This window comes from Acipenser ruthenus, chromosome 47, assembly GCF_902713425.1.
Source record: "Acipenser ruthenus chromosome 47, fAciRut3.2 maternal haplotype, whole genome shotgun sequence".
Taxonomy (NCBI): domain Eukaryota; kingdom Metazoa; phylum Chordata; class Actinopteri; order Acipenseriformes; family Acipenseridae; genus Acipenser; species Acipenser ruthenus.
In genome coordinates, this window is record NC_081235.1 from 7,436,840 (window position 1) to 7,458,454 (window position 21,615).

The following is a 21,615-nucleotide window of genomic DNA, read 5'->3' on the forward strand; positions in this document are numbered from 1 at the left end:
GTGCGGTATAGCAAGACAAACTGTAGTAAACCATAGTAAAATGAGTTTATATTCATGTCTAGTCAATGCATCTCCACCACGTGTCTAAATAGCTGGCTTACATTGACAACATTAAAATGAGCAATTATATGTTCAGGGATACCACAGTTTATTAAGCAAAGGATCTGAGTGGGTTAAAACAGGCGATATAATTTTCAATATATTCAATACTTGGGACCAAGCACACACACAGAACACCATGTTATTTTTAAGCATAATTTTGTAATTGTACAAAATCGCATTGTGATTGTAATTCCAGCAAACAATGCTGCTGTAATTGAAAGTGTATTTGTAACTGTCGCCGGGTCTGGTTGTTGGTTTATTAAACCAGTTGTTTAAATCTTTCAAGATATATTTAAATCCGCTCCTTGTTACATACCCCCTGATTGCTGCCCCATGACGAATCGAATGGAGTATCAGTGCTGTACACGGTACTGTTTTTTTTTTTAGCACGTGTGAAGAGGTGTGGGTTAGTGTTACAGGGTCAGTGGATCGCTGGCCTGCAGTGCGGTGTGCATGTCAGCGTGTATGTGCGGCAGTGCTTCAGAGTGCTTTCACACACACGCACACACACACACACGCACACACACGGTACTGTCTGTAAATGATGCAGAACTCACTGCAGCGGCCTTGTGTAAACTGCTGAGTCAGCAGAATGCACGCTGGAGCCTGCTCCCTCAAACTGCAGCCAGGAAATAAAAGGCATGACAAGACCCGAATGCAAAACATTTGCAGTATTTCTCAATAATCGTACTTGTGAGATGGCACATGGTAAATGCTAAGCATCTCAAAAATAAAAAAAATTAAAAAAAAATGTCCATCTCCTTACAATTTGATTATGAGCGCATCTTATTTCTATTACTTGAATACTGTTTGTTTTTTTTAATTTCTAGTTGCCTTCCATAGACATATATAACATAGGCTAGATTAACCAAGGCGTCTTCATGAACTCTTCTGGCAATGCACCGATGTGCAGTAATGGCACTGGCTTCTATAATGACTCTTAGGTCTATGGCAGTCAGCCAGACCCGAAGAGCAGCTCCTGATCCAGCACCTTACCACAGACTTGCATTCAACAACGACTGTAAACATCACAATAAGGCCGATGTAATTTGAAGCTCTTTAATTGTATGTTAATAGCCCTATAATAGAAGCCTGTCTGCGGGTATCAGGTTTCCCTTACAGGGAGGCTGAGAACATGACATCAAGTTCGTTATTCTTTTAAAGAAAGCGCTGCTATAATGCCTGCCCCAGACTAACCTCATGGGCTCCCCGTCCTGTTTTCCTTCTTTGAATTCCTCGTTTTCTAAGCGGCGTGTTCTCAATAGAGAATTACGCTGCTGTTTCTAACCTGGGAGGGGAGCGTATAAATGTATCAATAAGTTCTCTTTATTATGCCTTAGTAATGTATGTGTGTGGAGGCTTGTTATAATGTCTATACAGGCCTGTCCGAGTACAACTGTTCGGCGCTTAGTATTATTGCGTATAGTACAGCCAATGTATTTCCAGTGCAGAAAATGTGTCTCGGGAGGCGAGGAGAACCAGACCATCTTTAATGTGTGTGTAACTGTCTACTCCCTCTCTCTTTGTCCCTCCTCCAGAGTGAGGCTCGCTCCGGAGCTCTATCTATCTGCATGCAGCCCGCCGCAGCCAGGATGAAGCGCAACAACCTTCACTTCACTTTCATATGCATTTAACCCCCCATCTCTGCTCTGCACGGCCGAGTCCTCATGCTACCCCGACCCCAAGATACAGCACCCGCTCCCCATCAGCACACCATGCCCGAGACGGGAGCGGCAGCTGCCCCTGCAGCCGCAGGCAGCAACGCGGACGCCGAGACCCGACACAGGCATCGCTCGCAAGCGGAGGGAGAGAGAGCAGAACCGGCTACCCAGACAGCCTCCACCGGAGTCCTGGGTGAGTCTATGGAAAAAAAAATGCTTACGCTGAAGAAGCAAGGGAATTTTGATAAATAATAAAAATACTACACAAAATCAGGAACAATAAAAATGAGTGGTCTGCAAACAGCTACCGACATGAAGCGTGTTTTGCAATATGCATACAGAGTACGATGTGTAGCATTATTGGCTTTTGTCTCATGCGCCCTAGCCTGCGATAACTGCACACAGGTGGTTATTAGTACTGTATAATATTGCTGTCACTAATAATAATAATAATAATAATAATAATAATAATAATAATAATGCACTTTACTGTAGCGGTGTTTTATGTTAAGGTCACAGACAGTACTGGTAATATAACCACTGGGTGAGATACCGCATGGCAATATATTCAATGCGTATAATTGGATTATTTTGCGCATTTATTTTTTGTGATTAAAGTTTTTTAATAATATTTAGAATGCTATGCGCAGAATTAGCTATCTCGATCCAATACAACTCTTTTTCTTCGTCTGCAAATCGTTTTGAGCGATTGTGCTGTGCGGTATGATATTGTAAATAACTTTTTAGCCTGGGCAAGGAAGGCACCTCTGTACAGGTTACATCATTGTTCACCAGATGTCCGCTTAACTGTGTTCTCGGTGTAGCCATTACTAGAACGTTTGAACGGCTTCTGTTGAGAAGTCAGACGAAACGTTTCAAGAAGGTCGTTTAGTTGCGTGAATTACGCGTTGTTCCTGTTTTTATGTTTCGTCCTAATAATGCGATAACTGCATTTTCGGCCTTTGAATGCATCAGTACCTTGGTTTTGAGGTTATCGATGGGCCTGGTAATGTTGCACATTGCAGTGCAATGTAACGCGTTCGTTTTCACGGCACTGCTCTCTCTGCTAATCGTTATCATGGTTATATATATATAATGTGGTAATTTTGTAATGGGGTTTGGAATGCAAACAGCACGCCTGGTCGCTGCTTGTGTTTGTGTGTGTGGAGGCGCCGCGTGCTGCAGGATGATGCAGTGTGCCGACCGTCAGCCTTCTTGAAGGGGACACGTTACCAATGCAAGGTAATGCACGGTACATCTTAAAGGGGCACGCTCCCTATTCAAACTTTCCGAGGTGTAGCCTTTTTATTTCAGTCCGGTTGCTTCTGATAACTTCCGCGATACAGTGCGGTCATGGAATTTTTATGAGGTGTATGCGATCTTGGTTGTAAATTTAAGTTAAAGGGAGAAATATGTATACTACCGGTGTGATGTCAGCATATGGTACCCTGTGTGAACACGTGTGTCTGCTGGAGACAGCCGGCTCCTTGTTCAAGGTGCAGCTCTCATTGATTGGAGATTACAGGTAGCTGTAAGAACAGGTGTACACATGCTCTTCTGACAGGTATGCGTGAAGGCGGGTAATTACACTTTGTTTTCTTTTTAATTGCTGACGCTTGAAGTACTGGTTTCCCTAGTCAGGTGAGTTGATGGTTTCTGGAAACCATCAGAGGACCAAGGGGGAAGATCTCATGGTGTGTGACTGTAGCACGTTCCTTAAGAAGCACACACACACACACACACACACACACACACACACACACACACACACACACACATATATAACCTGGTCCAGGTTATGTATATTCCACCTGGCGCTCCCCCAGCACAGCGTTGCTTACTTTTTCAACATCATGCTTTCATATCCCCTTCATTACATCATTCATGACATCACTCATTACATCATTGTGGGCAGCAGTGTGGAGTAGCGGTTAGGGCTCTGGACTCTTGACCGGAGGGTCGTGGGTTCAATCCCAGGTGGGGGAACTGCTGCTGTACCCTTGAGCAAGGTACTTTACCTAGATTGCTCCAGTAAAAACCCAACTGTATAAATGGGTAACTGTATGTAAAAATAATGTGATATCTTGTAACAATTGTAAGTCACCCTGGATAAGGGCGTCTGCTAAGAAATTACTAATAATAATAATTCATGACATCATTCATGACATCACTCATTACATCATTCATGACATCAAGTTAATCGGAGCTGCATCACAGGAAGTGGTTTGTCACAAGGAAGTAGCAGCGTCGTGAAATGCGTATTCCAGGCTGAAGTATAGAATCCAGTCAACGGAACCCAGCGATCTCCAGCAGACGATCAGGGCTTCCGGTTCCATTAAGGAAATGGATTTTAAAGTCTTTGGCCAGCGCTCCTTGAAACAGCTCTTTACCTTTCATGCCGTCCTCCACCTGCAGGGCGTTTCACAGCTGTCTCTTACACTTGCAAACATTAGCTGCTACGTGATCTCATTAGAAGTCATGGTGATGAAAACAGAATGCTGCTTTTAGCCAGATTAGCACAGCTTCTGTGGTTCTGCGCCTGGTTGCAACAGAGTTCATCCAGATTGTTATTCACCACAAGGCAAGCAGATTTAGCTGTCTGAATTAATTCATCTCCTTTTATGACTTGCATCTATTTCATCATCTATTTCCTGATTGAAAATAAGCCGGAGTCTTGAGCATAATAAACTGGCAGGTTAGCAATTCAGTGACTGGATTGCTGAGGTGAATATCAAACTGCACAGATAACACTTTACTTGTGGATTCTTTGTGTGGCTTTTTTCAAACTGTGTTAGTTTGTCCGGTGCACTGTCGGTTTGCATTGCTAGGATCTCCATGTCAGTGTGTATAAATCAAAGTGATATCTCATTGGGTTTCATCACATACACACACATATGCAGAATTACACACACACACAGAAATAGAAAACTCACAGTACACTCACATACACTTACGTACCTTGTCCGTATCTTGTCTTTATATTAAAAGTTGGTCTTTTGTCTCTAGTGACGTATTCCTCACAAAGAGAGTAAAGCATGTGTGTAGCTTGTGAGCCCTGGTGCTCCCTCCCAAGGGCAGTTCAACTGGCAAACAGCACTGCAACAATGGAAGAAGCCATGTATTGTGAGCCTGCAGGTCTGAGCCTGTAAGCACAGTACTGCTAAATGTCTCTGTACTGTCTGACAGACTCAGGGACTAGTTAGAACACAAACCTGGACTCACGTGCAGTGCTATATTGCAACCATGTGCATTGCTCTCCACTTCCAAACACAGAAGGCATCAGGTTGCACAGCTATAGGAATATATCTGAAATATATGTTTTTTGGGGGGCCCAGCTAAAATATATACATATATTGTGCTTCATATACAAGTTGCATCTCCCTGTTTCAGTCTTGATGGCCGGCACAGTAGATCTGACAGACTTTGATACAGGGCTGATAGCAGGCGCTCGATTGGCAGGTGCTTCTGTATCCAGGACTGATGAATCTTCGGTCCATTCCGGAGCCCTGGCAGGGCTGCAGATTTGCATGAACATTCCTGTACACCTTGCAGACTTGTTGCCCTGCACTGCTATTGACAGTGCTATGGCATTTCCCATTTTACATCCAACCCTTGTGCATACTTTACCTTACATGCAATGACCAGCTAAACCTCATTCCTCTTCATTCTGCACGCACAGCAGCAGACGAAACTAAAAACATTACAACTCGGATTGAAACCTAAAGAAGAAACAACTGCATAACTACTGAAACCTAGGCCGCAGGTTCAGACAGGCCAGCCCTCCGTGAGATATCCTGACCCTGCTCCCCCAGCTCAGCCTGTGGCTAACGCTCTCAAACACTGCAGCCCTGCACAAGCCCTCAGTCAGCCCCCTGACTCCCAACCCTGCAGCTGTGCAGATAGACTCGCTACAGAGATAGGCAGCAGATGTAATCGTCTCTCTCCCTGTCCCCCACGAGATTCCTCCAGGCACTGCCAGTGCCAGGAGCTTAGTGGGCAGAGTGTGGGCCTCCACAATGCAGGCACTGTCTCTCCAAGCCATGCCCTGCCAGGAGGCACCATTTCAGGGACTCTGAATTCAAACCAGGGGGTGGTGGGGGGTATTATGAAAAACCTATTGTCTCGCATAACATAAAAGGATTTTTTGTTTTTCAAATGCTTAGTGGAATTTGAACGCTGGACCAGGGTTTCTGAAAGGGTAGCTGGTAAAATCCCTGAAGTTAATGAAGCTTTTGTTCCGCTGTTGTCGTCTGAGGAAAAACAAACCCCACCCTGTGTATCAACAGACAGGGCCTTGGCCTGAAAAACACAAACTTGCAGGAAGACCAACACCAGGGTTTCTCTTGGGACCTGAAGCCAGGTTGACTTTTAAACAAATAGCATAGCTGAATAAGCAGCAGTGTGTACTGCATTGAGATTTACTGCTTGTCAACTACAATTGAATACAGAATGCCACATGATGAACTGCCTTCTCTCCTTGTACGTGTTGAATACCTAAGGACTTTTATCTTTTTTTATCTGTTCTTATGAAATTGGCCAATTTCCATCAAAACAGGTCTTGCCACTTGATCTGCATGATTCACACCTGTTAGAAATGACATTTCCAACTGCGCTACGGTCAGAGAGACAGTGAAAATGGCACTAGTCATAATGAAGTGTAGAAAGCAGATTCCACCCTATTGAATCGAGTCCCATTGAAAGTTGCTGTAGTGTGCCCAGCCCTGCTTGGGCACACACCTGGAATGTGAGCTCATATGGTTTCCCATTGTGAACAAAGGAGCCATTCTCCTTATCTCATTCCCCAGAGCACAGCGGTTTGCGTGCGGTGTGCTGTGAATGATGTTTTCTCGATGAGAACAGCAGGTTCAAAGTGATCCTGCGGCACACCTGTGGAGTCACAGCCGCGCTAACGGTCAACACATTTCAAACAGAAAGAGCAAGTCACTTTTTTGTGACGTGTTCCGTCATTCCGAGTGCTTGAACTCGGATGATGTGTTGTTTTTTTTTTGGAAGGTGTTCTGGCTGTGAGCTGCTCTGCAGTTGTGGTTGCCTGCCATAGACATAGCTGAGATCACCCAAGGTGTCTTTGTATTTGTGATCCGCAGAACTCTGATGCATTGCTGGCAGCAAAAACCAAAGGGAGATTGATACGATCACAAGATGGCGCTGGTGTCCGTCAGTTTGTAAAAATCTCACGAATCGTACCTGAAGGGTGAAATTGTCCCCCACACGTTCGCTACCTTCAAAACTGCACTTTAGAGAACTCAGGGGCTGACGGAAGTATGGAACAGAATTGTGAAATATCTTGTTAGTTACAACCACTGCAGCGAGGCCAAGTGTCTGAGTGATTTTGTCTTTTTTTTTTCATAAACCCTTGAAAATGTAGTGCAGCATTGTGAATGACAGCTGGTTCTTTCATTCCTGAATAGAACATTTAAAGAGAGAGAGAGAGAGAGAGAGAGAGAGAGAGAGAGAGAGAGAGAGAGAGAGAGAGAGAGAGAGAGAGAGAGAGAGAGAGAGAGAGAGAGAGAGAGAGAGAGCGCTATTATCTGACAATTGGGATTCAAATGAGATGCTCACCATGCAAACCAAGAGAGGCAGAAACTCAGATAAAAATGCTGCATTACAGGAAAGTAAATGAATCATTTTACAGACAAGGGCCTGTATCTGGGCAAATTGCAGGCAAATTGCCCACTCCGTAGTAAATATAGGACAGGGCAATTTGTCCGCAGTGGAGAATTGGGCCCAGATTATTCTATATATAAGGGCAAATCCTGGTAAATAAAACTATAGGTGAAGTTACTATTCTTAAAGTTTCCCATAGTAAAAACATAGCAAAGTGTAATAGATAGTGAAAGCATGGTAAAACCCAGGGAAATATGACAAAGCATTTTTAAAATAAGGCAAACCACGGTCAACTACGGTAAATGCATGGTATAACCATGGGAAATCTGCAAAGTTACCATGGAAATGTGCAGTGCTAAACTTCTATAAAGGTACATAGGGGCACAGGTTTTGCTTAAAATATAATACTGACTCTGGAATGTCTCAAAACTGGCATTTAAAAGAGGGGAGGCTGAAATTCCAATAGAGATCCACAGGGATCATCTTCATCGTGTTCCATGACGAAACTGTTCCAAAGAATTCCTAAAACAGGATCTAAGAGGATCTAATCAGGAATTGAATCCGTTTTAAGAGCTGGAGCGTTATTAACATTTACCGTTCTGAAACACACACCCCTGCTCTCAGGGGTAGCAGATACTGCTGCTAATTTAGGTCTGAGAATACAGTGTTCCTCTGATGAGGCCTTAGCCAGCGCTATGGAGACAGAGGCCAGTCAAACACACAGACACCGCCTGTGCTTGAGTCATCTGTGAGGTAATTTAACAACGCTTGCTTTCTGTTCTGCAAAAAAAAAAACAGAAGCAGTATGCTAGTTCTTATTAGAGGAGGCTGCTAATGTCATTGTGAATCTACACCCAGGATAAGCAAGGCTGGATTTTATTTTGATAACTCGCCCCTGGGTTCTATCAGCCTGTGCGTGGTTATCCAGGGGATACCCCTAAAATTAAGACGGTGACGCAGTCCGGGGGGGTGGGGGGGGTTAGGCTATAAAATTAATCTTCCTGTCGGGTATAAGATGATCAAATCAACCCTCTTGGTCAAGTAGTTTTTATATGACTGTCAATGAGGTTTCACCTGGATTTTAACAACAAAAAGGAGTCCCTTTTAAATGGGTCAAATATTGAAGGCTGTCCGGTACAAAGCATGAGCTGTGTGACACAGAGGCTGTTTTCAAAGTCCTCAGGCAGCTGGACAGGAAGGGGTTAACTGCTGCGTCTCCCCCCTAGGCTCGGGTTACAGTATACAGATGAGTGATATTTAGATTGTGAGGGGGGAGGGGGGAGGGTCTGTGTCCCAGCTTGGGACGTCCCACCTGGGCTCCACTCCAGGTCTGGCTCATGTCTCTGCTGAGTTACTGGCTGACCCTGTCTCTCTTCTCTCTGTTTCTCTTCCCCTGCCTCCCCCACCCCCAACATCTCTCTTCCTCCCCCAGATAAGCTCTTTGGAAAGAGGTTGCTGCAGGCTGGACGCTACATGATGTCCCACAAATCCTGGATGAAGACCGTGCCTACGGAGAACTGTGACGTACTGATGACATTTGCAGGTGCAGTAAGAGATCTCTCTCTCTCTGTCTCGCTCTCTGTCTCTCTCTCTCTCTCTCTCTCTCTCTCTCTCTCTCTCTCTCTCTCTCTCTCTCTCCCCAGTGCAAACAGGCCTTACCAACCAAGAACAACATCAAAGTGTCTTCGGAAGGACTTCCTGTTTTGTCTTGCTGACTTCCTGTTTGCTTCCCCCAGAATCCACAGACGACCACACGTTGCTATGGTTACTGAACCACATTCGGCTGGGCATCCCGGAGCTTATCATCCAGATCCGGCACCACAAACACACCCGAGTCCACGCCTTCTTCGTCACGGCGACCTACGAGAAGTGAGTGTCCAGCATCGCTGTGGATCTTTAAGCGTCCGCTGCCTTCCAGCTTTAGCTGATCACAGCTGGTATGAATCCAGCAGGTAGATTCCTTCTCTTGGTTAAAAGACGCTCTCCCTCAGCACCGCACTGTCCGAACGCGGTCTTCTCTTGGCACTGAGATCCCTGCAGCCAGAGTCTGTCACTCTCAGTTGCAGCCATTTTCAAACCCCAGACTTCTCTCAGCAGAATAATCCCTTCACTGGGCAAATTCTTGACACTAATCTGCCTCTTTCTGTCACCTAGAGCCAATCACATCACCGCTGCCACTGGTAATTCATAGTTTACCAGTAGCAATCCTGACCTGAACACCCCCTGCCTTCCATACAGACCCAGGCATCAGGGTGTAACAGGCTGCTAGTGAGTTAGAGGTAACAATCCCCACCCCAGCTACATTTTTCAAAGTTTTCAGTGCAGTTTGCACAATTTCCAACCAGTTCATGATCCCCACTAACTTAATTGTTTAAAGTTCTCTAGTCCTATAAAAGGCAGTTTGTACATTTTGAAATCCCTGGTGTAAACTTTTCAGCACTGTGTAGCTATATAGAAAGACATATATAAAATATTGCTGAATGCGCAGTCCAGAATGCGCAGTGCAGAATGCGCAGTGTAGGATGTGCAGTGCAGGATGTGCAGTGCAGGATGTGCAGTGCAGGATGCGCAGTGCAGGATGTGCAGTGCAGGATGCGCAGTGCAGAATGCGCAGTGCAGAATGCGCAGTGCAGAATGCGCAGTGTAGGATGCGCAGTGCAGGATGTGCAGTGCAGGATGTGCAGTGCAGGATGTGCAGTGCAGGATGCGCAGTGCAGGATGCGCAGTGCAGGATGCGCAGTGCAGAATGCGCAGTGTAGGATGTGCAGTGCAGGATGCGCAGTGCAGGATGTGCAATGCAGGATGCGCAGTGCAGAATGTGCAGTGCAGGATGCGCAGTGCAGGATGCGCAGTGCAGAATGCGCAGTGCAGAATGCGCAGTGTAGGATGTGCAGTGCAGGATGTGCAGTGCTGAATGTGCAGTGCAGGATGCGCAGTGCAGGATGCGCAGTGCAGGATGTGCAGTGTACTGAATGCTGGTTGTCTTGGCAGCCTGCTGCGGGGGGCGGAGGAGGTGGGGCTGCGCAAACCTGTCAAACCCGAGTTCGGGGGCGGGACTCGCAACTTCTCCTGTGAGGAGGACTACATCTACGAGAACATCGAGAACGAGATCTGCTTCTTCAGCTCGCAGGTCAGCTGACTGTCTCTCTTACCTGTGCATTCTCCTGCCTACTGCTTCAGCAAACAAAATTTAACCGTACAGTCGCTGCGATTTTTAACTTAGCTCGTTTTATTCGATTTCGCCCTCACTGATAACCCTTCACCTTCCCCACCTGCCCCCTCTACAGGAGAGACAGAGCATCATCCGCTACTGGCTGGAGAACCTGCGGGCGAAACAGGGCGAGTCGCTGCACAACCTCCACTTCCTGGAAGGGCAGCCAATCCGTGAGTAGCATTCATATTGGCTTCCTGTTTTAGCATCGGTTTTGGCTTAATGAAAAAAAAGAATGCAAAAAGAATTCTCTTGAATCAAGACTTACTCTCGCTGTCTTCCTTCTGCAGTACCGGAGCTGGCCGCTAGGGGCGTCATCCAGCAGCTCTTCCCGCTCCACGAACAGAGGATTCTAAGCCAGCTCATGAAGTCCTGGGTGCAAGCTGTGTGTGAGAAACAGCCGCTAGGTACCGTAAACACCACCACCTTCCCTTCACAAACCAGCCTTTTCACTTGACTGTTTCACGACTGACAGCCCGGTCGATGGAAATAAATGTCAATGCATCCTGTGTAAAAGCTTCAGTCCGGGTTGACATAACCACCGTGTGTAAGGCTAGTGTGTAAGGCCTGCGAGTTACCCCAGTAGCGCCCCCTAGCTCCTAATGCCACTTTAGGTGTGTAATGCTGTGTCTGTCTGGCAGATGATATCTGTGATTATTTCGGTGTGAAGATCGCCATGTACTTTGCCTGGCTGGGCTTCTACACCACCTCCATGCTCTACCCGGCCATCATCGGCTTCGTTCTGTGGATGCTGACCGAGTCTGACCAGGTGAGTGGTTAAGCACTTCCTGCGCTGTAGGTCAAACCCACCCCACTAGACCACGTGACTTTCAGAACAGGTACCAGGATACAGCGTTTTACTTGAGACTTTAGTATATCCTGAAATATCGTACAAAATTGTGACCAGGGACCAGTTGAGCACGCCTGTGTGTGTGTCACCGCCGGGCTGACGGGGGCTGTGTTTGTGTTACCAGACGAGCAGGGATATCTGCTGCGTGGTCTTCGCTCTCTTCAACGTGGTCTGGGCCACTCTCTTCCTGGAGCGGTGGAAGCGCCGGGGGGCGGAGCTTGCCTACAAGTGGGGGACGCTGGACACGCCCGCTGAGAGCCTGGAAGAGCCACGCCCACAGTTCCGGGTAAATAAGAAAGGAGCGGAGCGCCTGAGCAACTGGAGAGCCGAAAGAATAAGAAATCACAGAGAAAGAGGCATGAGCTGTTGGCAGGTAGAAGACCATTGCCTATGGCAAAGAACAGCGGTGTAGAATCTTTCACTATGGGGTGTGTTCGGGGGTAGCTTTTTGCTATCCGGGGGCTTGATTGAATAGGAGCAGAAATCAGGAGCAGTATTTTTACTGAATCTACCCCTAGATAGAGATGAGTGGCTAAGAGATCAGGGATAATGGAAGCTGGATAAGGAAAGAGGGATAGGGGAGGGCTGAGCTGTATTGCTGTGTGCTGTATTGCAGGGAGTGAAGCGGCTGAGCCCGATCACTGGCTGTGAGGAGTTCTACTACCCCCCCTGGAAGAGAATGCTGTTCCAGTACCTGGTCAGCCTCCCCGTGTGCCTCTTCTGTCTGTGCTTTGTCTTCCTGGCCATGCTCATCTGCTTCGAGCTGCAGGTCAGTGGTAAAAGCATTGCCCCTTTAGTCTGGCGTTTCAGTTCTGAGATGTCCCTCACGCTGCTTTCTGTCCACAGGAGTTTGTGATGGGGATCAAGGAGCTTCCTCAAGTGACCAGGTTCATCCCCAAAATCATACTGGCCATCACTGTGACAGCCTGCGACGATGTCTACAGGAAGATTGCCTGCTGGCTCAATGATAGGGGTATGTAACACGGATACAGTACCACGCAGACAGCGTGAGACCAAGATCTCTGATCAGTGGTAACGTAACAGCTGATCAAGGCAATTATACAGCTATGGCCAAAAGCTTTGCATCAGCCTGTAGAATTAACTAATTTTGCTTCATAAAATCGAATGAAACCTGCTGAATAGTGTGACGTTAACATATTGAATTGCACAGCGCTTTGTAGTTTTCCATATACTTAACTGAAAAATGGGACATTTCGAAACATGAAATACTGTACTACTATTGTGGCTTCCAGTAGACTTTTGCAATATCAAGTTGTACTGTCTATGATTACATGATGTGAAATAAAATGTCTAAATTATGTTCATATAGTTTATTTCTATTTATCCTGAAATTCGATGTGATGCAAAACTTTGAATTTCAGTATTCCCTTTCCTTGTGCGTTCACATCCAGATCACTGTTGTGTGTACAATGATGTCTTTATTTTTCCCATTCTAGAAAACTACAGACTCCAGAGTACCTTTGAGAAAAACCTCATTATCAAAATCGTTCTAGTAAGTCTCTCGTAACTGAGTTTGAAAGCGATCAGTACAATAGGTTTCGTCTGCCCTTGAGCTATTACTGTAGTCAGCTTTATTTAATCTACGAAACATCAGTACAAAGCAATAGGCACACTGGTAATGCAATTAGTTATTAGCTAATATTCAGTTATTATTATTATTATTATTATTATTATTATTATTATTATTCCGTGGATTTGTGCTTGACTGTAATGATTTTTTGTCTTCTGTTCCAGTTTCAGTTTGTCAATTCTTATCTCAGCCTTTTCTACATCGGGTTCTATCTCAAAGACATGGAGCGTCTGAAAGAGGTGAGGCTGTTGAACGCAGTGCCAGGGTTTGTAAAAACATGTGTGAAACTTTCAGATCCGTTTCAGAGCGTTCAGGTAACACAAGCACATGAATACAGCAGTGCCGTGGCATCGCAGATTGGTGTGATCAGTTATCCTACCTCGTGTGTTCTTCTTGGTGGGTGAGCGTTTGCTCCGGTACTATTTCCTACAGACAGCAGAGGTGCAGTGGAGCCGGAACTCGCATGATAGACAAGCTAAGTCCCATGACTCACATCTCCTGCACAGCTGTCCCATTCAGCCTGAAAAGAGCTTCAGGAACTTCTTCTGTTGTCAGCTACAGCAGCAGTGGAATCCTCGGTCTGAAAACTCGTCTCGGACGTCATCGCTCTGCCGCTGGCACACATAAATAAAGCATTCTGACCAGACGGAGAAAGGCGCTTGGTGGAAATACTTGTAGATGCATGTGTTGCTAGCAGTTCGGTATACTGATGAAATGTGAATTTGTGTATATTGTTTAGTGGTGTTGCAGTGCCTTCAGATTTAGAGCACCACATCACTGCTGGTAATCGACAGCTGCTTTTCCTAGCCTAACCCTTTCTCTCTGCCTCACAGCCCCCCTTTCTGATCTTTCTTTACATTGTAACTGTGATTTAGTGCTCACTGACGGGAGAGGGATACTGGCTGATTCTCCACTCTCCAGTAGCAGGGTTTCTTTGTGTTTTGTTTGATCTCCTCTTCGCTCCCCTCCGTCCCCCCCCCCCCCAGCTCCTGCTTGTTTTCTCCCTGTCTTCAAGCCTCTTGAGACAGACCAAAGACGCCCTGCTGCCCTTCCTCTGCCTCAAACTCCAGCTCCTCGTCATCTTCATAAAGCAGGGCCTGTGTGCCCGCTCCAGGTCTAAAGTATGGCAGTGTTGGTCTGCCTGCCTGCCTGCCTGCCTGCCTGCCTGCCTGTCTGTCTGTCTGGCAGCACACAGTGACTGCATGAGCCTCGCTCTCTTTCACACATTATTGCGCAAACAGCAGCTTGAAAAACTCTATATCAAATGCAATCTCTTTTCTACTAAGCCTATAGTGCCACCTGGTGGTAAAGTAGGGTTATTACGCTCACAGCCAGCTGTCCAGGTGCCTCTGACACATACTCTGACCACCTAACTTGATTCTGAATATAATTACAAAACATACATTGCCAGTGACACGTGGTTTTCAGTGTGCACCATACTTACAGGGGCAGGAATCCCAGGCTGTTTAATGCAGCTTATATAGCAACCAGCAGCCTGTCTCTCTGCAAAGGGGCTGTTTTGAGGGCCAGTTTGTGTGTGAGCCTGAGCTTTGAGTGATGCAGTTTTAATAGCGCAGTGTCCCGCACAGAGGTGTATTTTGTATCTCCTGTAAAACATCATTATTATTTTTACTAGCAGTGGTACCTGAATTGTGGTACAATGCATGTTCTTCCATTAAGAGGCTGGAGATGCTGGGAATCTGTTTTTTGGTTGTTGATACAAAATACATTTTGATATGAATTAAACAAACAGACCAAACAGGCTCCCAGATTGCAGCGATTGATCAAAGCGTTTGTCTGCTTGACTCGTTTGCGGAAATTCAGCAGAATCGTGTGTTAATACAACACTGTGGGACACTGCAGCTATGTAACACAGGGCCTGTTGTCTCTCTAAGTATCCATTGTGCTTCTTTACTCCCCCTCAGATGCTGGCCACCCTGCTGATAATCCGTCAGTTCCTTCAGAACGTCAAGGAGGTGCTGCAGCCCTACCTGTATGAGAGGCACAAGCTGGGGGAGCTGACCCCGAAGGTGCTGTGGGATCTCCTCCTCTCCTCGGTGCTTAAATACGGGCGCATGGCCGCGGGAAAGGCCCAGGCTTCGCCCTCGGAAGAGGCCTCTCCGGGTCCAGGGAGCGGGGAGAAGAAGTGTCTGAACGGGGGGTGCGGGGTCCCAGACGAGGAAGAGGAGGAGGAGGAGGGGGTGGAGCAGGAGAGGCAGAGCGAGGATGAGGTGGAGAGCCTCATGGACTGCGGCCTCAAGCTGAGGAAGGTGAGCTTCATCGAGAAGGCGGAGCGGAAGGGGGTCGCCATGGCGATGCAGCTGGAGGACAGCTTCCTGGAGGAGGGCAGCCCCACCATGGTGGAGAAGGGCATGGACCCAGCCTCGGTGTTCGAGCTTTGCGATGACATCGACAACGGCTACCTCGAAACCAAGGAGGCCCCCGGAGAGATCCTGGTGGCCCCGCTGGCCCCCGGCGGGGATGCGCCCGTCTCGCTGCGGCAAAGGAAGAGGGGCCACTCTGCGGAGAGGGAGGAGTCCAAAACCAAGAGAGAGTCCTGGATCGACCCCCCCAAAGAGACCTTCTCCTCCCGGCTCACCCAGGCGGAGGTAGAGAGCTGTATGAAGAAGTACGAGGTGAGCGGAGAGCCACTCAAACCTCCTCATGTGTGTCGAGGAAGCAGATTCAGTACCGCGGCAGATAGGGTTCATAAAACGCTTCCCTGTGGTGCTTTAGTACACTTTGCTGTGCTCTTACCAGGGAAGTAAGACTCCCATTGCATAGCACTTTGATCCAATCCCCAGTTGTACGATGAGTCTAATAAGACACACCTGAGCTTGTTACCTCTTCACTGTGGCTAATCAAGCTTGTATTCAAATCTGGAATGGGTCAAATTGATATGCAATGGGAGTCTTATTTCCATCTCTGTTTTACCACAGTAAACTGCAGTTAACTTTTAAAAGGCTGAATCCCCCATATTCATTGAGACCCTCCAACAAGCATTGCGAATGTACCGTTGTATATAAATGCAGCTAGCTTCCTAAAGTGTCCATGGGCCTCTCTTAAAGGTAAGTGCAGTGATCCAGCTGGGATGTGGAGAGCCGGCTCGGGGTGTGTGCGTGCGGATCTGTGTGTGTGCGTGTTTGTGTGCGTGTGTGTGTGCTCCGAAGGGCTGAGTGTGGGCTGTGTTTTTCCCTGCAGGACACCTTCCAGGATTACCAGGAGATGTTCATTCAGTTTGGATACGTGGTGCTCTTCTCGTCAGCGTTCCCCCTGGCCGCCATGTGCGCGCTCATCAACAACATCATCGAGATCCGCAGCGATGCCTTCAAGCTGTGCACCGGGCTGCAGAGGCCCTTCGGACAGCGAGTCGAGAGCATCGGGCAGTGGCAGGTGAGAGGCTGTGACAGGATAGCGTCAGGAAGGAAGCTGCAGTGAAAGTGAAGCAAAACAGACTCAAGAAAAGGTTCAAACAAAACACAAAGACTTACACAAAATACTAGACACCTTTCGGCTATTATTGGCATTGGCTATCCCTCAAGAAACAAAGGTTTCCTTTATATAGCATGTGGCTGGGACTTGATTGATGATCAGTTATTCAATCTAGACCCAGCCACATTCCTCACGTGAATCTGGCAGGGACGGAATTAACCCCATCCCTGCCAAACTTAAATTCAAAATAATGCATCTTTATTTCAACACAAAGCCCGCTCTATTGACCACAGAGGGATAGAACGCACACACACCTGTAAGTTCAACTGATAGAAAAGAAAGTCTGGTTAACCCTAAATCAGACTTGGCATTCAGAGGAATTACTTTCCTTGCATCAAGCTTGGCACGTTTTGCAATGCAGAGTAGTCAGTCAGCACGGCCATTCAGTTGCTGGATTTGAGCGAATGCAGCACCTTCCAGTTTGAGTCCTGGCTATTCAACGCTAGCTCCTTGGCACAGTTGTTGTGTACGGTATATACCCCAGGACTAGGGTGATCGAAGGTGGGCAGTGGAACAGCTGGCACTCCCAAGGCATGTTTTTTTTTTGTTCACAGAACGTGATGGAGGCCATGGGCTTTGTTGCCATTGTTGTAAACTGTTACCTGATTAGTCAGTGTGGGCAGCTACAGCGCCTGTTCCCCTGGCTCAGCCCAGAGATGGCCATCATCTCCATTGTCATCCTGGAGGTAAAGAAATGTTCATCTTATCTAACATTCAGATTCATGTATATGGAGAAATGAATACAGGTGCATTAAGTAACCACACTAACTACAGCTGTGGCCAAATGTTTTGCATCCCCCTGTAGAATTGACACATGCTGCTTCAGAAAGTCGAATGAAACCTGCTGAATAATGTTACATTAACATATTGAATGATTACACACCGCTTTGTAGTTTTCCATTTACTTAACGAAGAATTTGACATTTCAAAATCTAACATGAAATACTGTACTACTATTGTGGCTTCCGGTAGACTTTTGCGATATCATTTTGATTACATGATGTTAAATAAAAGATCTAAGCTATGTATCTCATATATATATATATATATATATATATATATATATTAATTATGTCTCAATCCTAAAATTGTAGGTGACGGGAAGCTTTTGGCCAGAGCTGTAACGACTGCACAGTAATCAGAGACACTTAATGCAAAGTGTTACTAATAATTCTTGCACTGTGAAGGGGTGCTTGTGTGAGTTGCTTCAGTGTCTTTGTTGGACTGCATTTCAGCAGTGTGGTTTCAGCGCTCTCTCAGTGAATGTGTCTGGTGTCTCTCACTGTCTCCACAGCACTTTGCTGTCCTGCTGAAGTACATCATTCACGTTGCAATCCCAGACATCCCTTCCTGGGTGGCTGATGAAATGGCAAAGCTGGAGTATCAACGCAGGGAAGCCTTCAAGGTAACAAAGTGACGCAATGCTCCAGGCTACCACTGGGTGACCCTGAGGGAGTGTGTGCCAGGCATCTACAGCTGCTTGCAGGAATGAACAGAAATATCCAGGAAAATGAATGGGTCTGTTCTGTACAGTAGTTCATGTTTTATAATGGAAATATAATTGTGCTTCTAAATGTTAGTAATAGAAATGAGTCTTAACTAATTAAGCAACTGGGGGAATAACAGCTGATAAGTTATTGTAAATTAAAATGAACCGGTGTTGATAGCTATTATGGGATCGTGTTTAAACACTTTGAAGTGTGCTGTTCCGCGGCACGTTGGGGCCTCTGCTGGTCTCGCTGTCTCTCAGTGGTGTGTGTGTGTGTGTCTCCGTGTGTCACCGTGTGTCTCCATCTCCCTCTCTCTCCTCCTTGCAGAAGCACGAGCGGCAGGCTCAGCAGCACTTCCAGCAACAGCAGCGCAGGAAGAGGGAGGAGGAGGAGAGGCAGAGGCAGGCGGAGCACCACGCCAGGCGGGAGAGGGACAAGGACGAGGGCCGTGGGACGGACTCCTCGGTGGGGGAGCACCATCACGACAAGGGCCACAAGCCCCGCTCCGGAGGGGGCTCCGACAAGCCCAAGAGGCCCAGCTCCCTGCTGGCCACCAACAACGTGATGAAGCTGAAGCAGATCATCCCCCTGCAGAGCAAGTTCAACTCGGGCACGGCCCGGTCGCCACAGTCCCCCACGGGCGGCAGCGAGCCCAAACTCCCCGGCTTCCTCAGCTTCAAGTTCCTGAAGTCTCCCGAGAACAAGAAGGAGGCAGCAGCAGCAGCAGCCACTGTCAACGAGAAGAGCCATTCCCCCACCAAGTCCTTCAATCCAGGGAAACTCTTCAACTTCGGGAAATCTGAAGGGGGCCCCTGTGCCAACGGGGCCCAGGCCAGACCCGGGGGGGACGGCCCGCCGGACAAACTGCCCACCAAGTCGGACCTGAATGGGGCGCCGGAGGAAATGCCTTCGACGGACTCCGAACCCGCCCACGGCGCTGAGCCCGAGCTGCCAGGCTCCAAAAACTAAACGCAAAAAGAACGCCGTTTTAACTTTAAAAAAAAAAAAAAATCTAAAGGGAAGAAATCCGAGTTGATCACGCTGCTGCCGCGCCTCCTTTTCTGTGCCAGTTCTGTTCGGGAGAGTTGATTGGGACCGTCGTTGGGGGTCAGTCTGGGTTGAGGCTAGAGGAGAGCCGTGTGACCGGTCAGCCTGCGTGGACACAGATGGATGTGAGGAAATGGAGAGATGATGATGAACCCCACCTCCTCTCCCCCCCCCTCTCCCCTCCTTCATCGCAATACCTGTGGGACTGCATAAGCTGTGATTCTCAGATGGTTTTCAAACCTTTTCTGAAGCGCGTTGTTTTTTTTCTTTAATTCTTATTATTCCGCAGGGTGCAAAGGTGCTACGGATTGATCCGGTTTGAAAATGTTGACGTCGAACCAAAGACTCAGAGTGTCTCCGTTAGGTCGCTCGTTACAAGAAAATGATGTGTTTTATAAATTTCCCATTTCCGATTTTATTAAACACAGCCCATTCTTACAGGTGTTCAAACTAAAGAAAGCAAACAGTTTTTATCCAGTTTCAAATTGCTGTTCAAATCTCCAAAGATGGTCTGTTCAAGGTGTTTGAAATGTGCTTGACAAAAAAACAAAAACATTGTTTCAAATAGGGCAAGTGCCTAAATAAATACAAGCCACTGCCAGCACAGTGCTCGTCAGAGAAGTGCTGATAAGAAGCTCATACCTGTACATTTAAGAGCCTTGAAATACAACAGGTCTTTGTTTCCAGGTGATGACTAATAAATATATATATATATATATATATATATATATATATATATATATATATATATATATATATATATATATATATATATATATATATATAATCTCAAATGAAATAATGTACTATACAGAAGAATAAAGGAAAATACATGGATAATTAGGATGCCTGGATGCCTCAAGGTTAAAATAGAAAGGTACCTCCACTGTTTGTTTTCAGACACACTTTCCCTTGACAATAGTATGTTGCCACTTTTGACTTGTGTATATTTATAACATTTCCCATTCAGAATAGAAGACGTCAGCGTTTTCAATGGAATTGATGGATTTGTAATGACGCCTCCTATTGGATCTGGAGCCAGGCAGAGCATGCTGGGAGCCGTCCTGGTTTACACTGGCTGTGCCGCAGACACTCCCATAGCTTTGTGCGTCTTGTTTTTACTTAGCGTCGCTGGAGTTCTGTTAATACGTATGGTAAACTGGGATTACTGGCCATTGCAGTGTAAATCAATTCAATACCAGTTACCGGGCACCCTCTCAAACCTGGAACCTGCGTGAGGAAGGAGGGTTCCTGAAATATGCCGAATGAAGAATGCTGGTGTGGTTTTTTTATTTCGTGTGCAAAGACAGTCAAAGGCTAGGGTTGCTTTTCGATGTAGCAGCACTCCCTGTTCCGTGCTGGGTGAGAGGACCCTGAGACAGAGACTGTACAGGCAAAGGGAGGGGAGGCGCCAGCCCGCCTCATGCCACATGCAACAGCAGGATTTCATTATTTACTGTACGTGGTTTTAGAAACGAGTGTCTTTAGAGTCGCTCTGTTTGTACGTCTTGGTGCGGTCTGATTGATTGATTGATTGATTGATTGATTGATTTATATGCACATTGTTTCTTATTATTTTTGGAGTTCTTTTCTTTCTGTTGTTATTGTTTGGATCTTCTTTAGATAAATGATTTGCCAAAGCAACACTGAAACCAGGAATCTGGTAGGGCTTGGATTACAAAGAGCCATATCTCTGTAAAACAGAAGGGAAACCGGTATCTAGAGCAGTTCCAGTTCTGGGCAGCAGGTGGTGCCATTACTTAAAAATGTTACAAAACAATTCAGATAGGAGATGTTCAGCCACAATACCATGTGTTTTTTTTCCACATCCCTTGGGAGGGGAAATGGTGCACATGATCTTTGGAATTTGGGTCTAAAATTGTTGTGGTTTATGGTATTAAAAAGATCATGATGTATGCTTTTTTTTTTTTTTTTGATGAAAACAATACGAAATGCGTGGTGGAAAAAATATATATACAAAAAATAAACTAAATTAAAAATCTTCACATATAACTAACCCATCATCATCTTATCAGTCTGACATTAATGCAAACTCACTTATTGTCACTCTGAAGTTTCAACACACTCATGCAACACAGACGATTCAACCATGGACCAAAGCAATGAAAAAAAACAAAAAAAAAAAACATGGCTGCAAACGTCAAGCGAATGGAATTCTGGGAAAGGAATTCCGTGAATTGGATTCTACCTCCCGAGCAATATTCCTGTATAAAAACTTCCATACAGAAAAGCTGTGCACCTGTCAGAGGGCCTTACATATTTCCTTACGCCTAGTTAGAAGGCGAAATATATATATATATATATTTACAAAGTGTTATTTACAATGTGATGACTTGATTATGACACTGGAGTCTGAGAAAAGTCCATTCTTACTAGTGCTGAAATGGTACCGAAGCCCATATAAGTGAATGGAAATGGATTTTAATCAGTTACAGAACCCCTAGACTATTTATTTATTTATTTATTTATTTATTTTTGCTTTGGAGGCTTAAGGAAACGCGCCCAGTACAGATAGAATTAGCCAT

The 21,615-nt window shown here is 46.2% G+C and overlaps 1 protein-coding gene across 2 annotated transcripts; it reads left to right on the forward strand.

Annotated features, from left to right (window-relative positions):
* The first annotated feature begins 1,434 nt into the window (after positions 1 to 1,434).
* Positions 1,435 to 19,784, forward strand: LOC117401232 (anoctamin-8). 2 transcript variants are annotated; one of them, XM_059014319.1, is made up of 17 exons: positions 1,435 to 1,956; positions 8,821 to 8,931; positions 9,125 to 9,257; positions 10,380 to 10,518; positions 10,676 to 10,772; positions 10,890 to 11,006; positions 11,241 to 11,368; positions 11,574 to 11,735; positions 12,066 to 12,218; positions 12,296 to 12,422; positions 12,907 to 12,962; positions 13,205 to 13,279; positions 14,966 to 15,676; positions 16,242 to 16,433; positions 17,087 to 17,218; positions 17,827 to 17,937; positions 18,350 to 19,784. In XM_059014319.1, the coding sequence occupies exons 1-17, from the start codon at positions 1,770 to 1,772 to the stop codon at positions 18,989 to 18,991; spliced, it is 3,273 nt and encodes a 1,090-aa protein (XP_058870302.1). In that variant the 5' UTR covers positions 1,435 to 1,769; the 3' UTR covers positions 18,992 to 19,784. The 2 variants fall into 2 exon arrangements, with proteins under 2 accessions (XP_058870302.1, XP_034767656.2); XM_034911765.2 differs by lacking the exon at positions 1,435 to 1,956 and adding an exon at positions 8,054 to 8,141.
* Positions 19,785 to 21,615: the final 1,831 nt, after the last annotated feature.

Bases quoted from the DNA above. Each gene is read 5' to 3' on its own strand.
- LOC117401232 (XM_059014319.1), top strand. From the start codon at position 1,770: ATGCTACCCCGACCCCAAGATACAGCACCCGCTCCCCATCAGCACACC. The intron at 8,932-9,124 runs GTGCAGTAAGAG...TGCTTCCCCCAG, and splicing joins CGTACTGATGACATTTGCAG to AATCCACAGACGACCACACG. The intron at 10,519-10,675 runs GTCAGCTGACTG...CCCCCTCTACAG, and splicing joins TCTGCTTCTTCAGCTCGCAG to GAGAGACAGAGCATCATCCG.